The 23,904-nt window shown below is 45.2% G+C and overlaps 1 protein-coding gene across 3 annotated transcripts in view; it reads left to right on the top strand.

Moving 5' to 3' along the window:
* The window catches only part of slit1a (slit homolog 1a), a 113,438-nt gene extending 89,663 nt beyond the window's left edge, over window positions 1-23,775 (top strand). For all 3 annotated transcript variants that reach the window (XM_079634762.1, XM_079634761.1, XM_079634760.1), the window contains 11 exons: window positions 5,163-5,287; window positions 5,384-5,481; window positions 7,660-7,799; window positions 9,464-9,557; window positions 10,054-10,191; window positions 15,252-15,480; window positions 16,014-16,144; window positions 16,406-16,560; window positions 17,602-17,890; window positions 17,976-18,187; window positions 21,569-23,775. In XM_079634762.1, the coding sequence (XP_079490888.1) occupies window positions 5,163-5,287; window positions 5,384-5,481; window positions 7,660-7,799; window positions 9,464-9,557; window positions 10,054-10,191; window positions 15,252-15,480; window positions 16,014-16,144; window positions 16,406-16,560; window positions 17,602-17,890; window positions 17,976-18,187; window positions 21,569-21,807 (1,850 nt within the window). In that variant the 3' untranslated portion in view covers window positions 21,808-23,775. The remainder of the gene's footprint in view (window positions 1-5,162; window positions 5,288-5,383; window positions 5,482-7,659; window positions 7,800-9,463; window positions 9,558-10,053; window positions 10,192-15,251; window positions 15,481-16,013; window positions 16,145-16,405; window positions 16,561-17,601; window positions 17,891-17,975; window positions 18,188-21,568) is intronic.
* Window positions 23,776-23,904: the final 129 nt, after the last annotated feature.

Here is a 23,904-nt window from a genome sequence, read left to right as displayed (position 1 = left end):
CGATCTCTGTGTTCACGCTTTATGGAGCGGGTCAAATCGACCCTAATTGGATTCAATACAATTCCTCAAAAATCACACTATGAAAAACAACAAAGATTCAAGTACAAATTGTAAACTTTTAATATCAACATTTGTCAAACATTACAAAAAATATATATATGAACATATGATTCATGTAAATGTTATTTAACCATTTTTTAAAACAGTTTTGTTTTGACAAAATTTGATTATATAATGATTAACAGTATACTGTTTTTTTTTGTGTGTTTTTTTTTTACGTTTTATGCTTAGAACATCATAACTGAACAATTCAATTGAGCTGTATAATGAAAATAATGTTTACTTTTCCTAAGTTGGCTCAACTTTTGTTTTGTAGACTCATTTCATAAAGTTGAGAAGTAACTTCTGACATGACGACCGCACAGCAAGTGTGTGTTTTCTGCATATGAAGTTCTTGCACTTCACACACACTGCTGGTTTTGCTCGCACTGGATGGGCACACACACACACCTCACATCACAAGTGCCCTGCCATACATAACATACATGTTTTTATTTTGTGTCTGTACAGTTTCTTTTGAATAGCTGCCTACGAGGGTCAAATTGACACGAACGTAATATAAATTTTGTTTGTATATGTCAAAACACATCAGCATGTTGAAACTTTGCATGCATGTTCATGATGATAAATGAGAAAGTCACAAAATATCAAGAAAAAAAACAAAGGTTTAATTTTATTTCAGGTCGCTTGAAAAAATAAATTATAGCTAATTTTTACAATCTGTGGCTGACAAAATATTTTTCTGTATTGAAATAAAAAAAAAGCAAAATTTTTAGCTTCATAACGTAGTAAAAAGCCACAATAACAAAATATAACCAATAAATGTGATTATTTTGGGTCGGTACAGTTGCCTTAGAGCGTTAAAATATGAGGGTCAAGTTGACCCACGAACATCACGAACGTAATAGTAATTTTGTTTGTATATGTCAAAACACATCAGCATGTTGAGACTTTGCATGCATGTTCATGATGATAAATGAGAAAAAGTCACAAAATATCACGAAAAAAAACATAGGTTAACCAGTATTTCCAACAACTAGAAAATCGAAACGGGTCAAATTGACCCTAACCTATAACACAAGGGCTAGAGGAAGTTATGCCAATAAATGGGGTGTTGAAAAGTGGTGCATGTTATGCAGATCCAGTTAACTGCCAGATTGCTTCAGTTCTGGACTTCCTGTGTTTATGTGGCCGCTTTCTGGGCTTGCCACGCGCTGATTGACCGGGTGCCCTGCTCGCCCGCTGAGGCCTCCCGTTCAAGGGACTTAGCTATAGTCCTGGAGGGTCTGGTTGAGACCCCCTTTAAACACTCAGGGCCGTATCTTGCACCCAGCGCAATTGACTTTGTACACAACGCATGTATCATTCGGTTCAGCGAATGAAAGAACCATGCGGTTCAGTGAAAAGAGGAGTGTGTTCCGGCGCAAAAGTTGCCTGGTGATATTTTCCAGTTTTAGAAAGCAACTCCGCCACTGACCAGGAGAAACCAGTCTAAAGACAGCGGCGCCGCGCGTTAGTCATATGCTATTTTAAAAGCGCGTGCTTGGCCATTATGTAGCGTGTGAACAACACACACACTTTGATTCTCTAATATAAACAGACGCAGCAGTTTTCATTTATGCAAATCATACATTATTACAAGGAAAAATATTAACACACGAGGGAATTCATTGTCGTGTCCGTGAAGATGTGAAAAAATACTCATAAATCTAGATTATTATACCCAAATTATTATACGCCTGTTTAACCGAAGCTAATGTGTGTGTTTCTCCATCATCCCCAATGTCACTTCTCTGTGTTTTACGGCCCTGACGAGAACGCCGGTCTCCTCGGCTGTGAACCGCTCCTGGCGTGCGCCGGCAAACCCGCCGTTATAATAGCAATCCGCCGTTATAATAGCGATCCGCCGTTATAATAGCAATCCGCCGTTATAATAGCAATCCGCCGTTATAATAGCAATCCGCCGTTTAAATAGCAATCCGCCGTTTAAATAGCAATCCGCCGTTATAATAGCAATCCGCCGTTATAATAGCAATCCGCCGTTATAATAGCAATCCGCCGTTATAATAGCAATCCGCCGTTATAATAGCAATCCGCCGTTATAATAGCGATCCGCCGTTATAATAGCGATCCGCCGTTATAATAGCGATCCGCCGTTATAATAGCGATCCGCCGTTATAATAGCAATCCGCCGTTATAATAGCAATCCGCCGTTATAATAGTAATCCACCGTTATAATAGCGATCCGCCGTTATAATAGCGATCCGCCGTTATAATAGCAATCCGCCGTTATAATAGCAATCCACCGTTATAATAGCGATCCGCCGTTATAATAGCAATCCGCCGTTATAATAGCAATCCACCGTTATAATAGCAATCCGCCGTTATAATAGCAATCCGCCGTTATAATAGCGATCCGCCGTTATAATAGCGATCCGCCGTTATAATAGCAATCCGCCGTTATAATAGCGATCCGCCGTTATAACGGCGGATCGCTATTATAATAGCGATCCGCCGTTATAATAGCGATCCGCCGTTATAATAGCGATCCGCCGTTATAATAGCAATCCGCCGTTATAATAGCAATCCGCCGTTATAATAGCGATCCGCCGTTATAATAGCGATCCGCCGTTAATAGCGATCCGCCGTTATAATAGCGATCCGCCGTTATAATAGCGATCCGCCGTTATAATAGCGATCCGCCGTTATAATAGCAATCCGCCGTTATAATAGCGATCCGCCGTTATAATAGCGATCCGCCGTTATAATAGCGATCCGCCGTTATAATAGCAATCCGCCGTTATAATAGCAATCCGCCGTTATAATAGCAATCCGCCGTTATAATAGCGATCCGCCGTTATAATAGCAATCCGCCGTTATAATAGCGATCCGCCGTTATAATAGCGATCCGCCGTTATAATAGCAATCCGCCGTTATAATAGTAATCCACCGTTATAATAGCGATCCGCCGTTAATAGCGATCCGCCGTTATAATAGCGATCCGCCGTTATAATAGCGATCCGCCGTTATAATAGCGATCCGCCGTTATAATAGCGATCCGCCGTTATAATAGCGATCCGCCGTTATAATAGCAATCCGCCGTTATAATAGCAATCCGCCGTTATAATAGCGATCCGCCGTTATAATAGCGATCCGCCGTTATAATAGCGATCCGCCGTTATAATAGCGATCCGCCGTTATAATAGCGATCCGCCGTTATAATAGCGATCCGCCGTTATAATAGCAATCCGCCGTTATAATAGCAATCCGCCGTTATAATAGCAATCCGCCGTTATAATAGCGATCCGCCGTTATAATAGCGATCCGCCGTTATAATAGCAATCCGCCGTTATAATAGCGATCCGCCGTTATAATAGCGATCCGCCGTTATAATAGCGATCCGCCGTTATAATAGCAATCCACCGTTATAATAGCGATCCGCCGTTATAATAGCGATCCGCCGTTATAATAGCGATCCACCGTTATAATAGCAATCCGCCGTTATAATAGCGATCCGCCGTTATAATAGCGATCCGCCGTTATAATAGCGATCCGCCGTTATAATAGCAATCCGCCGTTATAATAGCGATCCGCCGTTATAATAGCGATCCGCCGTTATAATAGCAATCCACCGTTATAATAGCGATCCGCCGTTATAATAGCGATCCGCCGTTATAATAGCAATCCGCCGTTATAATAGCAATCCGCCGTTATAATAGCGATCCGCCGTTATAATAGCAATCCGCCGTTATAATAGCGATCCGCCGTTATAATAGCGATCCGCCGTTATAATAGCGATCCGCCGTTAATAGCGATCCGCCGTTATAATAGCAATCCGCCGTTATAATAGCAATCCGCCGTTATAATAGCGATCCGCCGTTATAATAGCGATCCGCCGTTATAATAGCGATCCGCCGTTATAATAGCAATCCGCCGTTATAATAGCAATCCGCCGTTATAATAGCAATCCGCCGTTATAATAGCAATCCGCCGTTATAATAGCGATCCGCCGTTATAATAGCGATCCGCCGTTAATAGCGATCCGCCGTTATAATAGCGATCCGCCGTTATAATAGCGGTCCGCCGTTATAATAGCGATCCGCCGTTATAATAGCGATCCGCCGTTATAATAGCGATCCGCCGTTATAATAGCGATCCGCCGTGGAACAAGCGCGCCGGCTCTTAAAGGGAATGTGAGAGGACGCTCTGATTGGTTTATTTCACGTTACGCCCAAACCACACCTATGAGTAATGAAGCGACTTCAGACCAACACATTTTAGATTTGCGTCGGGCGCAAGAGTCGTTTATCCCGCCGGTATAATAGCAACAGCTCCGGGATCCGCCCACAGTTACTTGCGTTTCGCGTTTGATACTTGCGTTTCAGAACGTTACTATAGGGCTCTGTGACTTTAAAGATGTTTTTTCTTATGGCAATCACTTCTTTAAAAATAATTGGAGATTTGCAGGCTCTGCCGGTCTCGCCATCCTCTTTCAGGGAACAGGTTTACAGTCAAGTAACCCGAGACGTTCTTCTCTACATCAGTGTCAGTGTTTCTGAACTCCTGAAACGCCTCCATTGTAGTCTCGAGTTTCTTCCGGGAACGAACATGTCACAATATTCCTCATTATAATAATTCATACGCAGAATAAAGGGGCGGGGCCTGGTTGAGTTAGTTAGTAGTGTGTTAAACTGGCGGTTATGGTAAGGGGCGGGACATTTCCCAAACACACTCGAAGCGCTCGACCAATCACAACACACCACTCCAGCCGACCAATCAGAGCACAGTGCTTTTCAGGAGGAGGGGCTTCATAGAGACAGGAAGTAAACAGAGCGTTACTGACAGACTGGGAAGAGAGGAGCCGCAACAATGGAGAATATGAGGAGAATAATCAACATTCAAGCAGGAGAACATGTTCTAGTCGAGCCTGAAAACTACAGCAAGAGTGTGTGAAAGGGCAGAATATGACCTCTTTAAATACCTCAGTAAAGCTCTTCTACCAGTATTTGTACCAGAGAAACCCTCTCAGATTCTCATTGTGCCTCTCTGATATATGTATGCGGGTGTTATTGATATTTGCGGGACGTGTTGTGTGTGCGCAGGTGAAGTGGACACGGCGATAATAGCGAAGTGTAACCCGTGCGTGTCCAGCCCCTGTGTGCACCACGGCCGCTGCGAGGTGGACCAGGCGGACGCGTACAGGTGCTTCTGTCCTGAGGGATTCAAGGTGAGCGCACACACTCCTGACCAGTGTGATCAGTGTGACCAGTGTGACCGCCGTCACGCGGACGTGAAGCGCTCATGCATGTCCTCTCCCGTACAGGGCAAGAACTGTGAGACCGCGGTGGACGCGTGTGTCAGCGAGCCCTGCAGGAACGGAGGAACGTGCCGCGCGGCCGGAGAGGAGGAGGAGGGCTATAGGTGAACTGTCCACGTCACAGTTTATCAGTGTTTAAAAAACATGTGGATTAGTTGAAAGCATGCAACAAAATAATATTTATTGAACTAAATTCATCATATGTTCATTTTAACACAATTGTGTCCGTACAGCCGTGCATTGCAGCTAAAGTAATTGTTCTGGAAATGATATCACAGTATAAAAATGGTATTGTTCGAACAGTGGAGTTCAATTCCAGGTTTTTTCAGAGAATCGACTCTGACTCAATTCCTCGACTTCATCAACCTTTGATTTTACATCAAAACAGGGTCAGGAATTGAATACAAGATTGCGGTTGCAAAATTAATTTAAAAAAAAATTCTAACACAAAGCCTTAAAGTCCCCCTGTGGTGTAACTCCAGCTTTTAATGTAGTTTATGTGTGTATGTGGAGTTATTAATCTGCTTTAACACACACCATGTGTAAGTTCATAAGTGGACAGCATTGCTGAGTATTTTCTGCTTAAAACTGCAGTGAACCAAAGACAGTCTCAAAAACACGGTTTGAAATCGCTGGTGTTTCTGACGTCACACACTACCTTGTAACCAATCAGATCAACGTGTGATCGTCCACCAGTGGATCTCTGAGTGGAGGCGGGGCTCATTTGCATATTCATAGAAACGCACATACTAAATGAGGCAAGGGTGTCGAGTTACATTCAAGATATTTTAAGACATTCTGAATTTTTTTTCAAGGAAAAAACGCTTAAATATGTAATGTTAGTGATCAAAGATGAGTTTTAAAGGAACACTTCACCCATTTGCATTAGACTTTGTATCTTTAGAAACCCAGTCACATTTTCGAATGGTCATGGTTTATTCCCTTATTTTCCCCTGAGATGGGAGAAATAAGGATTTAAGTGTTCCACTTCCTGCTTTTTATGACGCAAAAATCGTCAATTTGCGTCATAAAAAGCAGGAAGTCAAATTTCTTTGAATAAGGGTAAGACTACAAACACTAGCTCATCATTTATCCAGTAGAAGGCGCTGTTCCGCATGTTTTCAGCCCGCCCATAGAGGGATCTCACTCACAGAATGTACAGTGTCAGCCATTCTTTATTTGGAAGCTAAGCTAACAGTTTCTTATTCTGTGGAGAAAGCTGAGTAGTGGCGGTGACCATCCTCTTTTTCCCGGACATGTCCGGCCGTCGAGATCGTCCAAAATGTCCGGGATTCGGCTTTTGCTTATTGCAGTCGCATTCATTGTTTACATGCACAGCTTTTGTTTCAATATAACTGAACTCATTCCGATTGGTGAATCCGAGTGTAGTGTTTACATGAACGCTAAACAAGTGATCGTTTGATGTGCGTTTTAACATTGCTAGGAAAATTCCCGCTCCTCCGTGAGAGATACGAGACCGGTGCGTGCGTCTCACAGGCGCCACTCATCAGTAATCACGCCACCGGGCTCGCATTGTTCTCCGCGGCCGTCAGTCTCGTTCCTGCTCGTCACAGTAAACATGAGGAATGGCGACTGAAGAACGCAAAAGCCGAATCCTGGACATTTTGGGCGACATCAAAATACTGGGCAGACTCACGGAGACTCACTAGTAGCATAGCCTTGTTGTTTACTGCGATCTCTTACCGGTAGGCGTGGCCTCCTAGGGCAGCGAAGCAAGTGCATTCTGGGAGTTGTTGTATTTCATCCCCATAAGCCAAAAATACATTTTCTGGCTTTTCTCAGTCTAGAAGGCTCCAAATTCAAAAATAATTTCACATTTCTTCTACATAAATGACCCATTTTAAATACACATTCATCTTTCCAGAGGTGAAGTGTTCCTTTCAGAGATAAAATGATTGACTACAGGAGGGCTTTAAATTTAAGCCTTTTAGCGTGACTTTCCAAATTAGTCCAATTTAGCAATGCCATTACCTCACCGTTAATGATGAGTAACCCATGTCTACCCAGTTGGGTAACACTTTACTTCGATAATCCACCTTAGACATTCTACTAACTATAAATAACTAACTGTCAGCTCTTCAGAGTCGAGGAATTGACTCTTTTTCACCTCTAGCTTCTACAATAAGCTGCATAAACAGACTGTGGTGTCTTATATGTGATATTTTGGGTGAAACATGACGAGGACTTCTTCATGAACTTCATTCCCACAGTGCTTAGAAAGCTTGATCCCCATTTAAACCAATGCATTTGTGTTTTCCCAGCTGCTCATGTGCCGCGGGCTTTGAAGGTCCCGCGTGTGACACTGACACCGACGAGTGTAAAGACAACGACTGTCAGAACGGAGCGACCTGCATAGACGGCATCAACAATTACACATGTTTATGTGCCCCTTTCTACACAGGTACATGTTAAGGCCCCAATATACTCACTGCGAAGGGGGGAAAAGAAAACACCCTGACTCCGCCCACATTTCTGTAGTGAACATCATGACTCCGCCCACATTTCTGTAGTGAACATCATGACTCCGCCCACATTTCTGTAGTGAACATCATGACTCCGCCCACATTTCTGTAGTGAACATCATGACTCCGCCCACATTTCTGTAGTGAACATCATGACTCCGCCCACATTTCTGTAGTGAACATCATGACTCCGCCCACATTTCTGTAGTGAACATCATGACTCCGCCCACATTTCTGTAGTGAACATCATGACTCCGCCCACATTTCTGTAGTGAACATCATGACTCCGCCCACATTTCTGTAGTGAACATCATGACTCCGCCCACATTTCTGTAGTGAACATCCTGACTCCGCCCACATTTCTGTAGTGGACATCATGACTCCGCCCACATTTCTGTAGTGAACATCCTGACTCCGCCCACATTTCTGTAGTGAACATCATGACTCCGCCCACAATTCTGTAGTGAACATCATGACTCCACTCACATTTCTGTAGTGAACATCATGACTCCGCCCACATTTCTGTAGTGAACATCATGACTCCACTCACATTTCTGTAGTGAACATCATGACTCCGCCCACATTTCTGTAGTGAACATCCTGACTCCGCCCACATTTCTGTAGTGAACATCATGACTCCGCCCACATTTCTGTAGTGAACATCATGACTCCGCCCACATTTGTTTACCGAATACCCTGATTCCGCCCACATTTGTGTAGTGAACATCCTGACTCCGCCCACATTTGTGTAGGAAACACCCTGACTCCGCCCACATTTCTGTAGTGAACACCCTGACTCCGCCCACGTTTAGATGAATGTGTAAATATGAGCAGCTCTTTCCTCTCAATAACAGAATAAACACACAATATCAATAAGCACAGCAGTTCAGAAAGCATCTGATCACAGTGATGAGGAGATACTCCAGCTCTGAGATTCAGATCTACAGTCACGTCACGTTTATTCATACAGCACTTTATACTATAGACTGATTTATACAGCAGCTTTACAGTATTAAACATGAAGAACAGTGTCAGTGTCTCTCAGTCAGAAGTACAGCTTCAGTTTCTACTATAAAGCGGCTCTCCAGTGTGCTCGTGTTTGTACTCGCGTCTGAACAGAAGAAATGCAGATTTACAGCTCAAAGAAGGCGGAGCCTCAGAGCCACACCCACCGATTACATCATCACCACACTGACCAATGAGAGTTCACATGTGTTTACCAGCCAGAGAGAACTTTACCAGAAAGATCAGCTTTAAGCTGCTTCAAACTCCAGAAACAAACTTGATTTTGGCCTGATTTTGAAATGAGGTCTCACCAGTTCTTCTTTTTTATTACCGGTATATTTTTATTATTATTAAGTATATTGGGGCCCTTAGTGTTACTGTCTTAACGTGTACATTTGTGTTTACTTTAAATCTTTAAACTCTTGTATACAAATTGTTATATAACCAAACTTACGTGTGTGTGTGTGTGTGCGTGTGTGTGTGTGCGTGCGTGCGTGCGTGCGTGCGTGCGTGCGTGCGTGTGTGTGTGTGTGTGTGTGTGTGTGTGTGTGTGTGTGTGTGTGCGTGCGTGTGTGTGTGTGTGTGTGTGTGTGTGTAGGGGAGATGTGTGAGGATATGGAGGACATGTGCGCTTCTTCCCGCAGTCCCTGCAAGCACCAGTCGACCTGCTTCATCACAGCCACTGGCCCGAAGTAACCACATCTCTGTTACTCTAGTAGATGAGGAACAGCTTTTAATTAAAGAGGACCTACTCTCCTTTCTCCATGTTCATCTCTCTTCAGTGTGTAGTGTTGCTGATGATCATGGGAAGCTCCAGTTCTTCTCTATATCTGTGTGTGTTTCTGAACTCCTGAAACGCCTCCATTGTAGTCTTGAGTTTCTTCCGGGACCGAACACGCCACAATACTCCTCATTATAATCATTCATACGCAGGGGCGGGACATTTCCCAAACATGCTCGAAGCACTCGACCAATCACAACACACTGCTCCAGCCGACCAATCAGAGTCTAAAATAATCAGAAAATAATCAACATCCAAGCAGGAAAAGCTGGTTTAGTAATGCCCAGAAACCGCATCAGGACTTTGGAGTTAGGTCCTCTTTAATTTAAAAAATCTGATCTTTTCAGAGAGCTCCATAAGGTTGTGTCGAGTGGTTTGTTTATCGTGTGCCCGTGTGTTTGACTCAGGTGTATATGTGCGCCCGGTTATGTGGGCGACGACTGCGGTGTGAACTACGACGACTGTGAGGACCACCGGTGTCAGAACGGGGCGCAGTGTGTGGACGAGCTCGGCGGATACTCCTGTGTTTGTGCGCCGGGCTTCAGGTCAGTTCCACACAACACGATCTGTGCAGTTTAACATCTGTGGGATGAACACACGTCACCAGTGATCCAGACAGACACTCCATCTTTTGAAACTAATGTCAGTGTTGTATGTTTGCATAGAAAATAGCTCATTTTTTTATCTAGAGGGATTTTATCTGACTCGATAAGTGAAGGAGTTGAGGATGTGTGTTGTAAGTGTGTGTTGACGTGGATCTGTACGCTGGAGTGCCTCACATTACTCGTGCAACTCTGTGGGAGGAATTACTTTTGTTATGACCTAGACACCAGTATAGTGTCGGCCCAGATCCGGCCCACGTCTGGTGTGTGTGGGATCCACATCATACCTGTCAACACTCCCGTTTTCCCCGGGAGTCTCCCGTATTTTGCACCCATCCTACTCGCGCAATCAACACATCATACACATTTCAACCCATTTGTGAGCTCAACCTGGCATCCAATCAGTAGCGCTGTTGACGTGCGCAGATCGACGTTGGAAGTTGAATAAAGGTATACGTCACTGGTAGAAATGGGAGGAGAAGACTCCGTGGTAAATATTTCACGTAATTAACGCAGCATCCGTTTTTTCTGTCATCCTTTGGCTGGCGTTACATTATATGATGCGCTTTTATTCTTGCAAATGCTTTTAAACCATTCACGCAAAGACAAATTAAGCACCAGAATCGAGTTCTCTTTCGGCTTAAAGTTGACCGAACTAACACGCAATTCTGCAAAAATGTCAGTTTTGTCGAGTATCCTCATAAGAGCAGATTGAGCACTCTTAAATAGTTTTAAATGAACAGAAGAGTTGTGAGAGAATGATGCGCGTGTGAGATCCGCGTCTCTGTCAGCGGCGGCTGCTCTTAAAGGGACAGTAGCCAAATAAAGCTTTCCGTCAGTAAAGTTAATCACAGAACAAAGGGAACAGAGAAACCCCCCCCCCCAGATCTCCCGTATTTTAGTACCCAAATGTTGACAGGTATGATCCACATGTGGGTCCAGATGTTGCTGTCTGGTGATATTCCCCATTCAGAAGTCATTCCCTCAGTTCAGTGTTTCCTCTCCAACTCTTTCCCTGTTATTAGATTTCAGAAGTGTACAGTTGATCTCTTTAGGGAACTCTTTGTAAAGTGTGTGATCACCTGATCCTCGACGATTTCTTACTATCATCCGGAGAGCGGAGGTGATTTGCTTAAAGCTGCAGTGTGTGATGTTTAGCAGCATCTAGTAGTGAGGTTTACGAATTGCACCCAACAGAAGTTACGGTGGCGGACAGGAAGTGATGTCGTCGTCTGAGACAGCAGAGAGTAGCCAGTTAAGCAATGAGGTTTCTTTACAAAGATTAATTAAGAAATTAGATTGAATTAATTGTTCAGTAAAACGATGTTATTGTGAATATTATTGTGACTTGTCCATCATTGTGTCAGTGTTTTGTTCGCTGACGTTAGCGCTTCTTATCATGAAGAACAACATCGTGATGAAACTCGTTTGTCCGCTCAGGGCCACCGTAGAAACATGTTGATGTAAGCGGACCCGCGGTGTGTGTCGAGAGAAATGGCTCATTCTGAGCTAATAAAAACATAACGGTTCATTAAGTAAGGTCTTTATACACCACTGAAAACATAGTTATGGATATGATATTGCATTTCTGTAACAGATCCTCCTAAATATTACACAGTGCACCTTTAAGACTTTATCTTGAACTTAAAACCCGTTTCTTTCATACAAACACTGTGAAATATCCGTGCCAGAGTTACAGAGGGGAAATATGTATTTTGCATGAATTGGTTATAAAATTGTATTTAATCTTTAACCAGTCACAACAGTAAAACACACAAATGATGTTATGTTCTCATGACTTTATAGAACACACTGCATAAACATTTATAGTGCAGTCTATGGCTAGATGTATTGTCTATAAATTGAGAAAGCACAACTGCTTTCTCTAGAGGAGGCCGTCCTGCAGACATGACTGAAAAAGCACAGCGAAGAAGAAGAAGAAGAAGAAGAAGAAGAAGTGACTGCTGAGTGACTGGATTTAACAGAGAAAACTGAGGAAACGCCAGTAAAATGAGCGATTATCACTCGATATAGTGTTCAATCTCAAAGCTCTGTCCCGGTTTAGATGTGTTCGTGCTGAAAACAAATGCTGCCGCTCAGTGTGTGTAAGCGCAGTCACTCCGGCCGACGGTGACGGCACACACATAACACAGCTACATCTACACAGCTTGTGCTAGAGGTGTGTCCGCATTCTCGGCAACGAGTCAAGCTAGTTCTCGGTTGGTGTTGGACTCCACCATGGCTGTCCTGTCACCTATGCTGTTTGTGAAATTCATGGACAGAATCTCAAGGCACAGCTGAGGAGTGGAGTGGCCTCAGGGTGGCATTTGCTCTCTCTGGCAGTTTGTGGCCCAGTGTGAAGCCATTGGGAGTCTGGACCTCCATATCTGAGGCCATGGTATCATATCATTCCACCTGGTATTAAGATGCGTTTTGGTCGATCGGATCACAAGTGGATGACGCTTAATACAGGTGTAAACAGGGCCTCAGTCAGAAAGAGGTATGTTGTCCTTTTGCGTAATAAGTAAGTTCCTTCTCCGAGTGCAGGAGTTTACGTGCGTGTCTCGGGGTGTTGTTCAGGAGTAAGGGTATGTGTGAGCATGAGATTGGCTGGTGGATGAGGGCATTGGCAGCAGTAATGGGGTAATTGCAATTGGGTGCGGTATTGCACCCGGCTGTAATGGTGAAGGCCCAGACAGCAACATAAGGGGCTTCCGCACCGGAGGAACCTTTTCATAGTCCCTAGAACAATTCGCCTTTGGCTAAGCCACGCCCTAGAATGTAGATTGACCAATCACAGCGCAGCCAAGAACAAGCTCCACAGCGGTCCGACACTTGATCACAGCGCTTCATTGACTTTAACACCGGCGTCTCATATGTTTGGTCTCGGCAGGATATTACTGTCGTAGTTTTATCAGGAATATGGTTAAGCGTTGTGTCTGGGGCGTTTGTAACACAGATACGCGTTTCCCAGAGAGGTTGGAGGGCGGTGTCCATTTTTCCCTTCCCAAAACCAGTCAAATCCTGACAAGTGTCGTCTTTGGATTAAACTGTGTGGACGTCCTCAGTCAGCGAAACCCCTCAAGATCAACGACACACTTTTGTCTCTAAGATACATTTAGCTTTTAACCTTACTGTGAGTTACACTAGTTAGACAGGTTTATGCTGGTTTAGGTTATGATTTCGGTTCTCTGCCCTAATTGTTGATACGCTAGCACACGCTGCTAATAAATACAACTTTATACTCGCGTAGTCCGTTTGCTTTGTAATAACGATTATAGAAGTGAATAGAGACCAGGCCTCCGTCTCCATTAGGATATGCGGTGGTTCAGTTTTTGACTGTTTATGCTTTTGCCTCTATTTGGATCTTGTTGTTGCTTGTGTTTCTCCGGTATGTCTTAAATATAGCCTTCGAACGCATCAGCCCCTTTTGCCTACTTCTATCCGACACTTTATTTGCTGCTTTATAAAAGTTTGATACAATTTCAGCAGGAAGAGCCGTCACAGCATAAGCCATGTTGATACCAAACCAGAGCCCAGATGAAGTTGTCGGACGTAGCAACAGTAACTAAGGGGGGCGGGGCTTAGCCAAAAGTGAATTGGCGGAAGTACCAGGATTTTGGCAAAACTAATTCTACGAACATGGAAAACAGTGATGGATGGGCCTTTGTAAAAGCCGCGCTATATTGGTCCAATGAAGGTTTCCAATTACACGGGGAAGGTTTCTTGCGCGTTCCGTCGTTTCTCATGACAAAGTATTTTGGGTTAAATGCAATACATTTCTCATATGTATTTACTCGTTATTTCATCTGACTCCATAAATGAAAGGTTTTGATAATATCTATGCATCACTAAAAGTGAGCGAATGTTTGATTATTACTTTTAAACTATTAAATGAACAAGGTCAAAATCAGTTTGAATAATCAAATGTAACAATTTATTAAATCAGGTAACAGGTCAATTGTATAATCAATTCAAAGATAATCAATACAAAACATGAATAAAGAGAAGAGATGCGAACCCAACCTGAATAAATTCATGAGGCTGGAAGTCTCGGTCACTCCCAGCCATCACGGGCCAGTCTGGATACAGAAAGCCCAGATTCTCCTGCCGCATCCCATTAAATAGCCAAAACCTCTTTCATATGTTAACAATGGGAATTTACATTCAGAGTTGACACCTTTTGGGGGTAGGAGACCATTTGCCTAGAGACAACCTTCCTTTGTGTGCCAGTTTCTCTAAACTTCTCAAAACCTGATTTCTTTTTGTTTAACTGAGTTGGAAATGAGACATTTGTACCACTCACTCTGAGACATTTAAAATGATACTAAACATAATAATCATTCACATTAAACCACATATATATTCTTGTGTGAGTCTTTAGGTGTGAGAGGGAGTGAGACTGCATGGGGGAGGTCAGATGTTCATTTCCAGCAAGGTCCTTTGTTTCATAGACCAGTCTATCTCTCCAACCAGTTTTTCCAGCCTTACACCTTCATGCTGTGGAGAAAACCCAACGCAACTTTGAGGAGGCCAAGAGAAACATGATTATGTATTTCTTGTGTATAGCTGAGCATGTGTGCAAAACTCTCAAGGGACCAATCAATGTTCCTCACCCTCATCTATGGTCATGATCTTTGGACAGTGACCGAAAGAGCGAGATTGCGGGTACAAGCAGCTGAATCAAGTCCTTGGTCATGGTTTATTTCACAGTGAGCGTGTACTGGCTGTTTGCAGTGCTCTGGTCGTCAGGTAAGATTAGTAGGTGACGGCACTGTGGATGTTATTGTGCTGATTCAGGTGTCCACCACTTCTCCCTATAACCACTTGTGTATTGTCATCTTTAAGATATTTAATTGATTGTGTGTCTGCCGCCATCTACAAATGTGATTCAGATATTAAGGGAGGAAAGTCGCACATTAATCTGCAAATTGCAGTTTCATGCATGCTTCTAATAGATGCTCAATCACAATTAAATTTGATCTGGAACATTTTGTGTGCAGTGGACAGCTTTGTGAAGTGCCATCTACTCCGCGCTCTCTCTGCGAGTTGGCCGACTGCCAGAACAACGCCCCCTGTGTGGAGCGGGGCGGGCATCCGCTGTGCCAGTGCCTGGCAGGGTTTGGTGGACCACGCTGTGAAAAGTTGGTCAGTGTCAACTTTGTGGACCGAGACTCCTACCTGCTACTGAGTGACCTGAAGAACTGGCCTCAAGCCAACATCACGCTACAGGTACTACTCAACCAAGCCGAACTTTGAACAAATACTGGATGAAATTTGCCAGTGTTATTGTGTAACATTTTTCACATGGCTTCATGTATAATTCATAAATGCGGCTGTGTATAAGAATAGAGGTTAAGTAGCTGTGCTTAATAACTGGTAACCAGTCTAGTGACAAGCTCCATTTCTTGGCATAGGCAAACTAGGTGGTGACTGCGGTCAGATTGGTTTCACTTTATTTTGATGGTCCCTTTAACACAGTCTGCATGTCTACTATCTCTCATTGAGTGTTAGTAGAGTATTAGTAGACTGGTCGGGTTAGGGTTAGAATAAGTTTACATGTACTCGCAATAGTCAGTATAATGTGTGTTGGGGAGCATCACAATAAAGTGTTAGCAGATATTAAGCAGATACTCTAATGAGAGTTAGCTGACATTTAGATCTACAGTTACTTATAGACAACAGAATGTTCAAAAGGGACCATCAAGATAAAGTGTTACCGTCAGATTTATCTTTTGATGATAGATGTTTGGTTCTGTCTACAGGTGTCCACAGCAGAAGACAACGGCATTCTTCTGTACAATGGAGACAACGACCACATCGCTGTGGAGCTTGATGAAGGTCATGTGAAAGTCAGCTATGACCCGGGCAGCCAACAAAGTCATGCAATCTACAGGTGAGCTTGAGTTTCTTTTTAATTCAAATAGAATGTTGGCATGCAGGGACATTATTAATTATGAAGATGTGCACGGTATTGATAACTCCATGATAATGCTTTAATAAAATAAAAGGTAAGATGGAATAAGATGCACCATTTATTTATTATTTTGACCAATTAAATGTCCACTCGGCAAACTACTACAGATGAAACATTTATAAACTGTTGATGCCAATTAAATATGGAATCAATAATCTTTCATGTTTGTTTTACACTCAGTACTGAGACCATCAATGATGGCCAGTTCCACACTGTAGAACTGGTGACCTTTGACCAGATGGTGAACCTTTCCATAGATGGTGGCATCCCAACAACCATGGACAGCTTTGGTAAAGTGCAGCCCTTGAGGGGAGAAGCTCCACTATATGTGGGAGGTAGGAGTGCACCATTGATATCTGTCTCCATCACAGACATCGTGACTATACAATACTGTCAATCACCGATGACACCACCTAGACATGACACATGCTCTCCGTTCCATCGCTCTTGGTGTTTAGAGTGCACAAGTAGAGTAAAACAAAAGCTCAAAGTTCTAGTCCTGATCATGGTTGAGTATCCCCAGACACCAACATGGTGTCGGCCCAGATCCGGCCCACATCTGGTACACATGGATTCCACACATACCGGATGTGGACCGGATCTGGGCCGACTCTGTTGCAGTCTGGGGTTCTTCAATCCAGCTTCTGGAGGTCAAGTGTCATAAAGAGTTTAGCTGCAACTCTAAGCAATGTCTTCAGGATTACTAGAAATGTATAGGTACGTGGGTTTGAGCAGGGTTGGAGCTAAATCCCGCCAGGACCGGATGTGTAGAACCTTGATGTACTGTTACTCTACTCATATGGATGAGAGGACATCCAAGAGTGCTGACCCAGACAGCAACATGGAGTCGGGTCAGATCCGGCCCACATCTGGTAAAATCATTAATAATAATAAATAGTTACATTTATATAGCGTTTTTCTGATGATTGATGATGCGACGGCAACCATACCGTGCCCGAACGCCCACCACACCAGCTTACTGGTGGAGAGGAGACAGTGATGAAGACAATGAGTATATATGGGGATGATTAGGAGGCCATGATGGACAGAGGCCAATGGGCAAATTTGGCCATTTTGAAATTTATTAATGACCACAGAGAGTCAGGACCTCGGTTTAACGTCTCATCTGAAGGACGCTGATCTTTGGCAGTATAGTGTCCCCGTCACTACACTGGGGTGTTAGGACCCACACAGACCACAGGGTGAGCGCCCCCTACTGGCAATCCATGTAAGGAATCCACGTGTACCAGACGTGGGCCGGATCTGGGCCGACACTATGTCTCTGTCTGGGACCCTACCGCACAGCATTAGCCGTAACTGGCATCAGTGTTCTGCTGTATGTGTGTTACTTCTTCACAACTTTCTCTCTTAATAAGGCATGCCGGTCAGCGTCCACCCCACAGCTCCTCGTGTATGGCAGATCCAAAACGGCTCCAGTTTCCACGGTTGCATTCAGAACCTTTACATCAATAATGAGCTTCAAGACTTCACCAAAACCCAGATGAAACCTGGTGTGGTGCCCGGATGTGAGCCCTGCCGAAAGATATACTGCCTGCACGGCATCTGCCAGCCCAACTCTGCCACGGGCCCCGTGTGCCACTGCCAGCCGGGGTGGAGCGGGCAACACTGCGACCAGCCCTCCGCCAACCCCTGCCTGGGCAGCAAGTCAGTCCACTTCCTGAAGTGAAATAAGCCGATCTGACTGACACGCAACACGTAATGCTCTAACTCTGTCATTGGCTTTCCACAGGTGTGTCCATGGAAGGTGTATTCCAATGGACATGCAGTCGTACCGTTGTGAATGCCAGGAGGGTTTTCATGGAGCGCTGTGTAACCAGCAGGAAGAACTCTTCAACCCGTGCAGAAAACTGCAATGCAAACACGGCCACTGTCAGATCTCTGACACCGGAGACGCCTACTGTCACTGTGAGCTGGGCTACAGCGGCGAGTTATGCGACAAGGGTAAGAACAACTGCACCGCGTATGGGAAGTATTCTGTTTCTGATGACATGACATGGATCGCTAGTGATGGGAGAAACTAAGCTTTTCAAAACTTGGAATTTATTGAACCAATTGCTTCTCAAAGCGATTCACTGTTTCAAAGCGCTCGAAACAACACACACTGGTGAGGCCTGCTGGGCAATGTTGTTTTATTGTTGGGCTTGTTTTATGGACAGCTTGTTCAATCAGACCATAAAGAGACTTTCAGCTACAACTGAATCAACATCTCTTTCCCTACTTGTGTTTAAAGAGTTGCCAGCCAGTGAAAGCATTTCTGATCAAAACTTTCATGACCACAAGAATATTTTGTTGTATGAATATGTAAACAATCAATTAGAGTGTCAAAAGTGCGACTTCGGTACCAAGTCGGTTCTGAAATGTAAAAAATGTGACGCTTTGAGCACTGTTGAGCGGAATCATAAACGCCTCTGATGACACGTTGTACTCACGTGCATCAGATATGTCTGTGACATGGCTTACCAACGGGAGCGTGTGAAAGCAGGTCCGCTGATAGACTCCTGCTTGTGCTTTCAAATGCTCCCGCTCCTGTGTTTTTTCACTTCCAAGACACTTTCAAACACCCGTGCGTTGATCATTGTAGCCAATCACAGACAAATCCGATGAGCGTGTGAACACAACGGCCTATCAGAGGTGTTTATGATTCCGCTCAACAGTGCTCAAAGCGTCACATTTGAAAGCTTCAGTACCGACTTTGTACTGAAGTCGGTACTTTTTGACAACTCTACAATCAATATAATAAAAGAAAGAACAAAGCCTCTGCAAAACACAGATGGAGATCTTTAGAAGATGCGTAACAGCGCCTCCTACCGTGTAATAGCGAAAACAACGTGTCAACGTCGGGGAAGCCTTGCGTCATAAATGAGGAAATGGTAAAAAATGTAAAGAGATCCGAAATTCCTCATTGATTTTTGAAACGGTTATGACAACAAATTATAAATACTCTGAAACAAGTTATTCGCAACGGTTTCGGAAGCTTCACGAAGCAGTGGTTAGAAAGCGACCATCCCTATGGATAGATCCTTCAGTTTACTGTTATTAACACTTTCCCCGCCACTGACGGAAATATCTGACTTTCCGTGTTTTTGCTCTTACTGTATATGATAGGGGGCGCTGTTTCCCATCACAGTCCAGCTTAAAGGGATACTTCAGGATTCAGCACTAAGCTTTGTATTAGCAGAAAACCTGTCGTATTTTCGAATCACGCGCTTCCCTCCCTCATGTCCCCCTGAGACAAGAGATTTGTGTTTTTTTGTCTGGAAAAAATCCTCCGATGACGCAAAAATCGTCTTTTTTGGCCAGAGGCTAGAGACTCCAGCCAGTAGAAGGCACTAGATCCGCATATTATCAGCCCACCTATAGAGGTTCGATCTATAGTGTCAGCCATCTTTTATTTGGAAGCTAAGCTAACTCTTGTTCTGTGGAGAAAGCTGAGTAGTGGCGGTGACCATCCTCTTTTTCCCGGTCCGGCCGCCGAGATCGTCCAAAATATCCGGGATTCGGCTGTGGCTTTCTGCAGTCGCATTCATTGTTTACATGCACACCTTTTGTCTCAATCTAACTGAACTCATCCCGATCGGTGAATCTGAGTGTAGTGTTTACGTGAACGCTAAACAAGTGATCGGTTGATGTGCGTTTTAACATTGCTAAGAACATTCCGGCTCCTCCGTGAGAGATACGAGACCGGTGCATCTCACAGGCGCCGCTCATCAGTAATCACGCCACCGGCCTCGCGCCGTTCTCCCGCGGCCGTCAGTCTCGTGCCGTTCTCCCGCGGCCGTCAGTCTCGCGCCGTTCTCCCGCGGCCGTCAGTTTCGCTCCGTTCTCCCGCGGCCGTCAGTTTCGCTCCGTTCTCCCGCGGCCGTCAGTCTCGCGCCGTTCTCCCGCGGCCGTCAGTCTCGCGCGCCGTTCTCCCGTGGCCGTCAGTCTCGCGCGCCGTTCTCCCGCGGCCGTCAGTCTCGCGCGCCGTTCTCCCGCGGCCGTCAGTTTCGCTCCGTTCTCCCGCGGCCGTCAGTCTCGCGCCGTTCTCCCGCGGCCGTCAGTCTCGCGCGCCGTGCTCCCGTGGCCGTCAGTCTCGCGCCGTCAGTCTCGCGCCGTTCTCCCGCGGCCGTCAGTCTCGCGCCGTTCTCCCGTGGCCGTCAGTCTCGTGCCGTCAGTCTCGCGCGCCGTTCTCCCGTGGCCGTCAGTCTCGCGCCGTTCTCCCGCGGCCGTCAGTCTCGCGCGCCGTTCTCCCGCGGCCGTCAGTCTCGCGCCGTTCTCCCGCGGCCGTCAGTTTCGCTCCGTTCTCCCGCGGCAGTCAGTTTCGCTCCGTTCTCCCGCGGCCGTCAGTCTCGCGCCGTTCTCCCGCGGCCGTCAGTCTCGCGCCGTTCTCCCGCGGCCGTCAGTCTCGCGCCGTTCTCCCGCGGCCGTCAGTCTCGCGCCGTTCTCCCGCGGCCGTCAGTCTCGCGCCGTTCTCCCGCGGCCGTCAGTCTCGCGCCGTTCTCCCGCGGCCGTCAGTCTCGCGCGCCGTTCTCCCGCGGCCGTCAGTCTCGCGCCGTTCTCCCGCGGCCGTCAGTTTCGCTCCGTTCTCCCGCGGCCGTCAGTTTCGCTCCGTTCTCCCGCGGCCGTCAGTCTCGCGCCGTTCTCCCGCGGCCGTCAGTTTCGCGCCGTTCTCCCGCGGCCGTCAGTTTCGCGCCGTTCTCCCGCGGCCGTCAGTCTCGCGCGCCGTTCTCCCGCGGCCGTCAGTCTCGCGCCGTTCTCCCGCGGCCGTCAGTTTCGCGCCGTCAGTCTCGCACCGTTCTCCCGCGGCCGTCAGTCTCGTCCCGCTAGCCGCAGTAAATATGATGAATGGCGACTGGAGAACGCAAGAGCCAAATCGCGGACATTTTGGGCGATCGCATTTTGGGAAATCCCGGGCAGACTCACTAGTAGCCTAGCCTTGTTGTTTAACTGTGCTGTTACCGGTAGGCGTGGCCTCATAGGGCAGCGAAGCAAGTGCATTCTGGGAGTGGTTGTCTTTCATCCACATGAGCCAAAAATACATTTTCTGTCTTTTCTCAGTCTAGAAGGCTCCAAATTCAAAAATAATTTCACATTTCTACTACATAAATGACCCATTTTAAATACACATTCATCTTTCCAGAGATGACGTATCCCTTTAAGTAAATTCAGTGATGCTTTTGTTGTAATCAAAAGTTTTTAATTTAGTTCATTTATATATCTAGCCGCTAAACTGTGATGTCATCGTCCAGCTCAGTTCAGTTCTCGTATAATGCTGTCAATGCAGGAGATCAATAATACTGGTGAATATTAAAGTAAATGTGTCTTCTGTTTGCTCTGCTGTAGAGTCCGAGTGCCACGGGGAGCCGGTGCGGGACTTCTACCAGGTCCAGCGGGGTTACTCCATCTGCCAGACCACACGCATGGTGTCATGGGTGGAGTGCAGCGGCGCCTGCGCGTCCGGCTCCTGCTGCGCCAGCCAGCGCATGAAGAGGAGAACACACACCTTCGAGTGCAGCGACGGCTCGTCCTTCAGCGAGGAGGTGGAGAAGACCGTCAAGTGCGGCTGCGCGGCGTGCATGTAGACCACCACACCACAGAAAGAGCCATCACAGCCACACGACGACAGACATAGACATTCCCCCGCCCCACACGACCTTTATACTCCCCCACAACCTGAAATTTCAACCCGTGACAGGGTCAAAAACACCACCTCTGCTGACAGAAGGCCAGCTTAGGCCTAAAGCAGAACATTACTCATGTATTAGAAGAAAACGATGACTCTCTCTGCAGTGCTGGACGTGTGCTTGAGCAGATAACGCTCCAAAATGGTGATGAAAGGAACATGCACTATATGTGTGATATACCTGTGTGGGCGAATACATCAGCGACACGCTGGTACAATAGCGCATGTGAAGTCACGAGTACGGCGGGAGATTTTGCATGGAACCACATGCTGTCAAACCAGATATTTCCAATGGTTTAGTGTGTTACGGGACTCTTCCATTCATTAATAAACGACATGGGGGCCAAAAGCACCCAGAAGCCGTCCATCTGAACACGAAGAGACACTCCTGGTGCCATTAGTTTGGAGCTTCTTTAGAGTATTTCGACTTTCAATAGATCGAGAAAGGAGGATCTATTCATAGTGTTTTGTCATTCCATTACCTCAAGCAGAGACTGGACCGAATGTACGGGAGAGCTGAGCTCGAGCGCTAGATAGATCTCATCACGCCGTCTTCTAAGATGCATGCTCATTGTCATGTGACGTCTGGATTGTGGTTAATATTAGCACTACCATCGCTTATGGAAACCCTGCCGAGTGCGCAAGGCCACTGCAGTTTAATGTGCGTCAGAAGCTGTGTGTGAGGGGTACAATACGACTATGGGTTATGACCACAACACTGTACACACACACACACACACCGAATCTCCATCCGCTGACGCAACCGTAGCCGCCCCGGCAGTATTACCGCTGCAAACCGCCATGAACATCGTCCTAGAATTAAACACGCGGAGAAGTGCAGTTTGGCTTATTTCATTTAGTTTCGGTGGGTGTTTGTTTTCCGCTTTGATTTCCTTTTCCTAACTTCCCTAGACCTTCACTTTATACAGAAATGCTTAACAGATTCTAATATATATTTGTATTTCATTTTGGTATAGTATTTTTATATGTTAAAGAATAAATTTGTTTTCAGGATTTTATTATCAAAACAGCAGTGTGAAATTTGGTGACTTTGGTGTTTTATTTCACTTGCTTATACTGGCCACAGTGGTTTGCAATGGCCAAACGCATAGATGATAATTAGCCTATTAGCCTTATTGTAATATGAGCCAGTGTTGATTGTTTCGGAAGTTTTTTTGTTATTTTTTAATATTGTAAATGTCGTCTTCCATGTGAATACCACATTTAATTCATTTAAAATATCTTTGTGCTTGATTTTTGTAATTATTTATTTTAAGACCTGTCCAGATAGAAAGCTGATTTTTTGAGTTGTGAATAAAGCCAAGAGGAAAAAGAGGAATTATTGAGATTAAGGCATTTTTAATAGTGTAATTACCACCCAGTCCTCGTAATAAAGAGTCGATGGCTCAGAGAATGCAGTTCATCTTCTCTCGTGAAGTGGCACTGTTTGAGAAGTGAGTCAGTTCTCCACACATTCATTGAACCGCATGGTTAGTGTTTCCATAAAGCAAACATCAACCGGTTTTCTTACTCTACGGTGGACACTTATTGCTCTTATTGTACATGGAGGAACTGGGAATGAAAGCCGATGTGATCGCTTCAGTGCGTACGAGTCATTGGAAAGGGTTTCAGACTTTCCCTGTAGATTTCATGAGCTTAACCCTGTGCCAATCACAACCATCGAGAACCTTTATTGTGAAAGATACTGTCGCTGTTGCATATAGAACATTTAAGAGCTCTTGCTGTTTATTCTTCTGATGTTACGTTGATAGTTACGTTGACTAACTGCAGTTACTCCGAATGTAAGTAGCGCCACCAAAATGTTTACTGAACTTCCTTTTTCATTCATTAAAATGTGTGATTATATCAGTGTCTATGTCTGCTTTCTCAAAACCACAACACACACTGCTAAACATTTGACTTAACTCGAAGCAAACATGAGGATCTGCTTGTCATTCAGTAAAGGGGGAAAAACCTTGAATTATTAATGATTCAT

Source organism: Phoxinus phoxinus, assembly GCF_949152265.1.
Source record: "Phoxinus phoxinus genome assembly, chromosome: 14".
NCBI classification, from domain to species: domain Eukaryota; kingdom Metazoa; phylum Chordata; class Actinopteri; order Cypriniformes; family Leuciscidae; genus Phoxinus; species Phoxinus phoxinus.
This window is presented reverse-complemented; position numbering and strand designations above follow the sequence as displayed.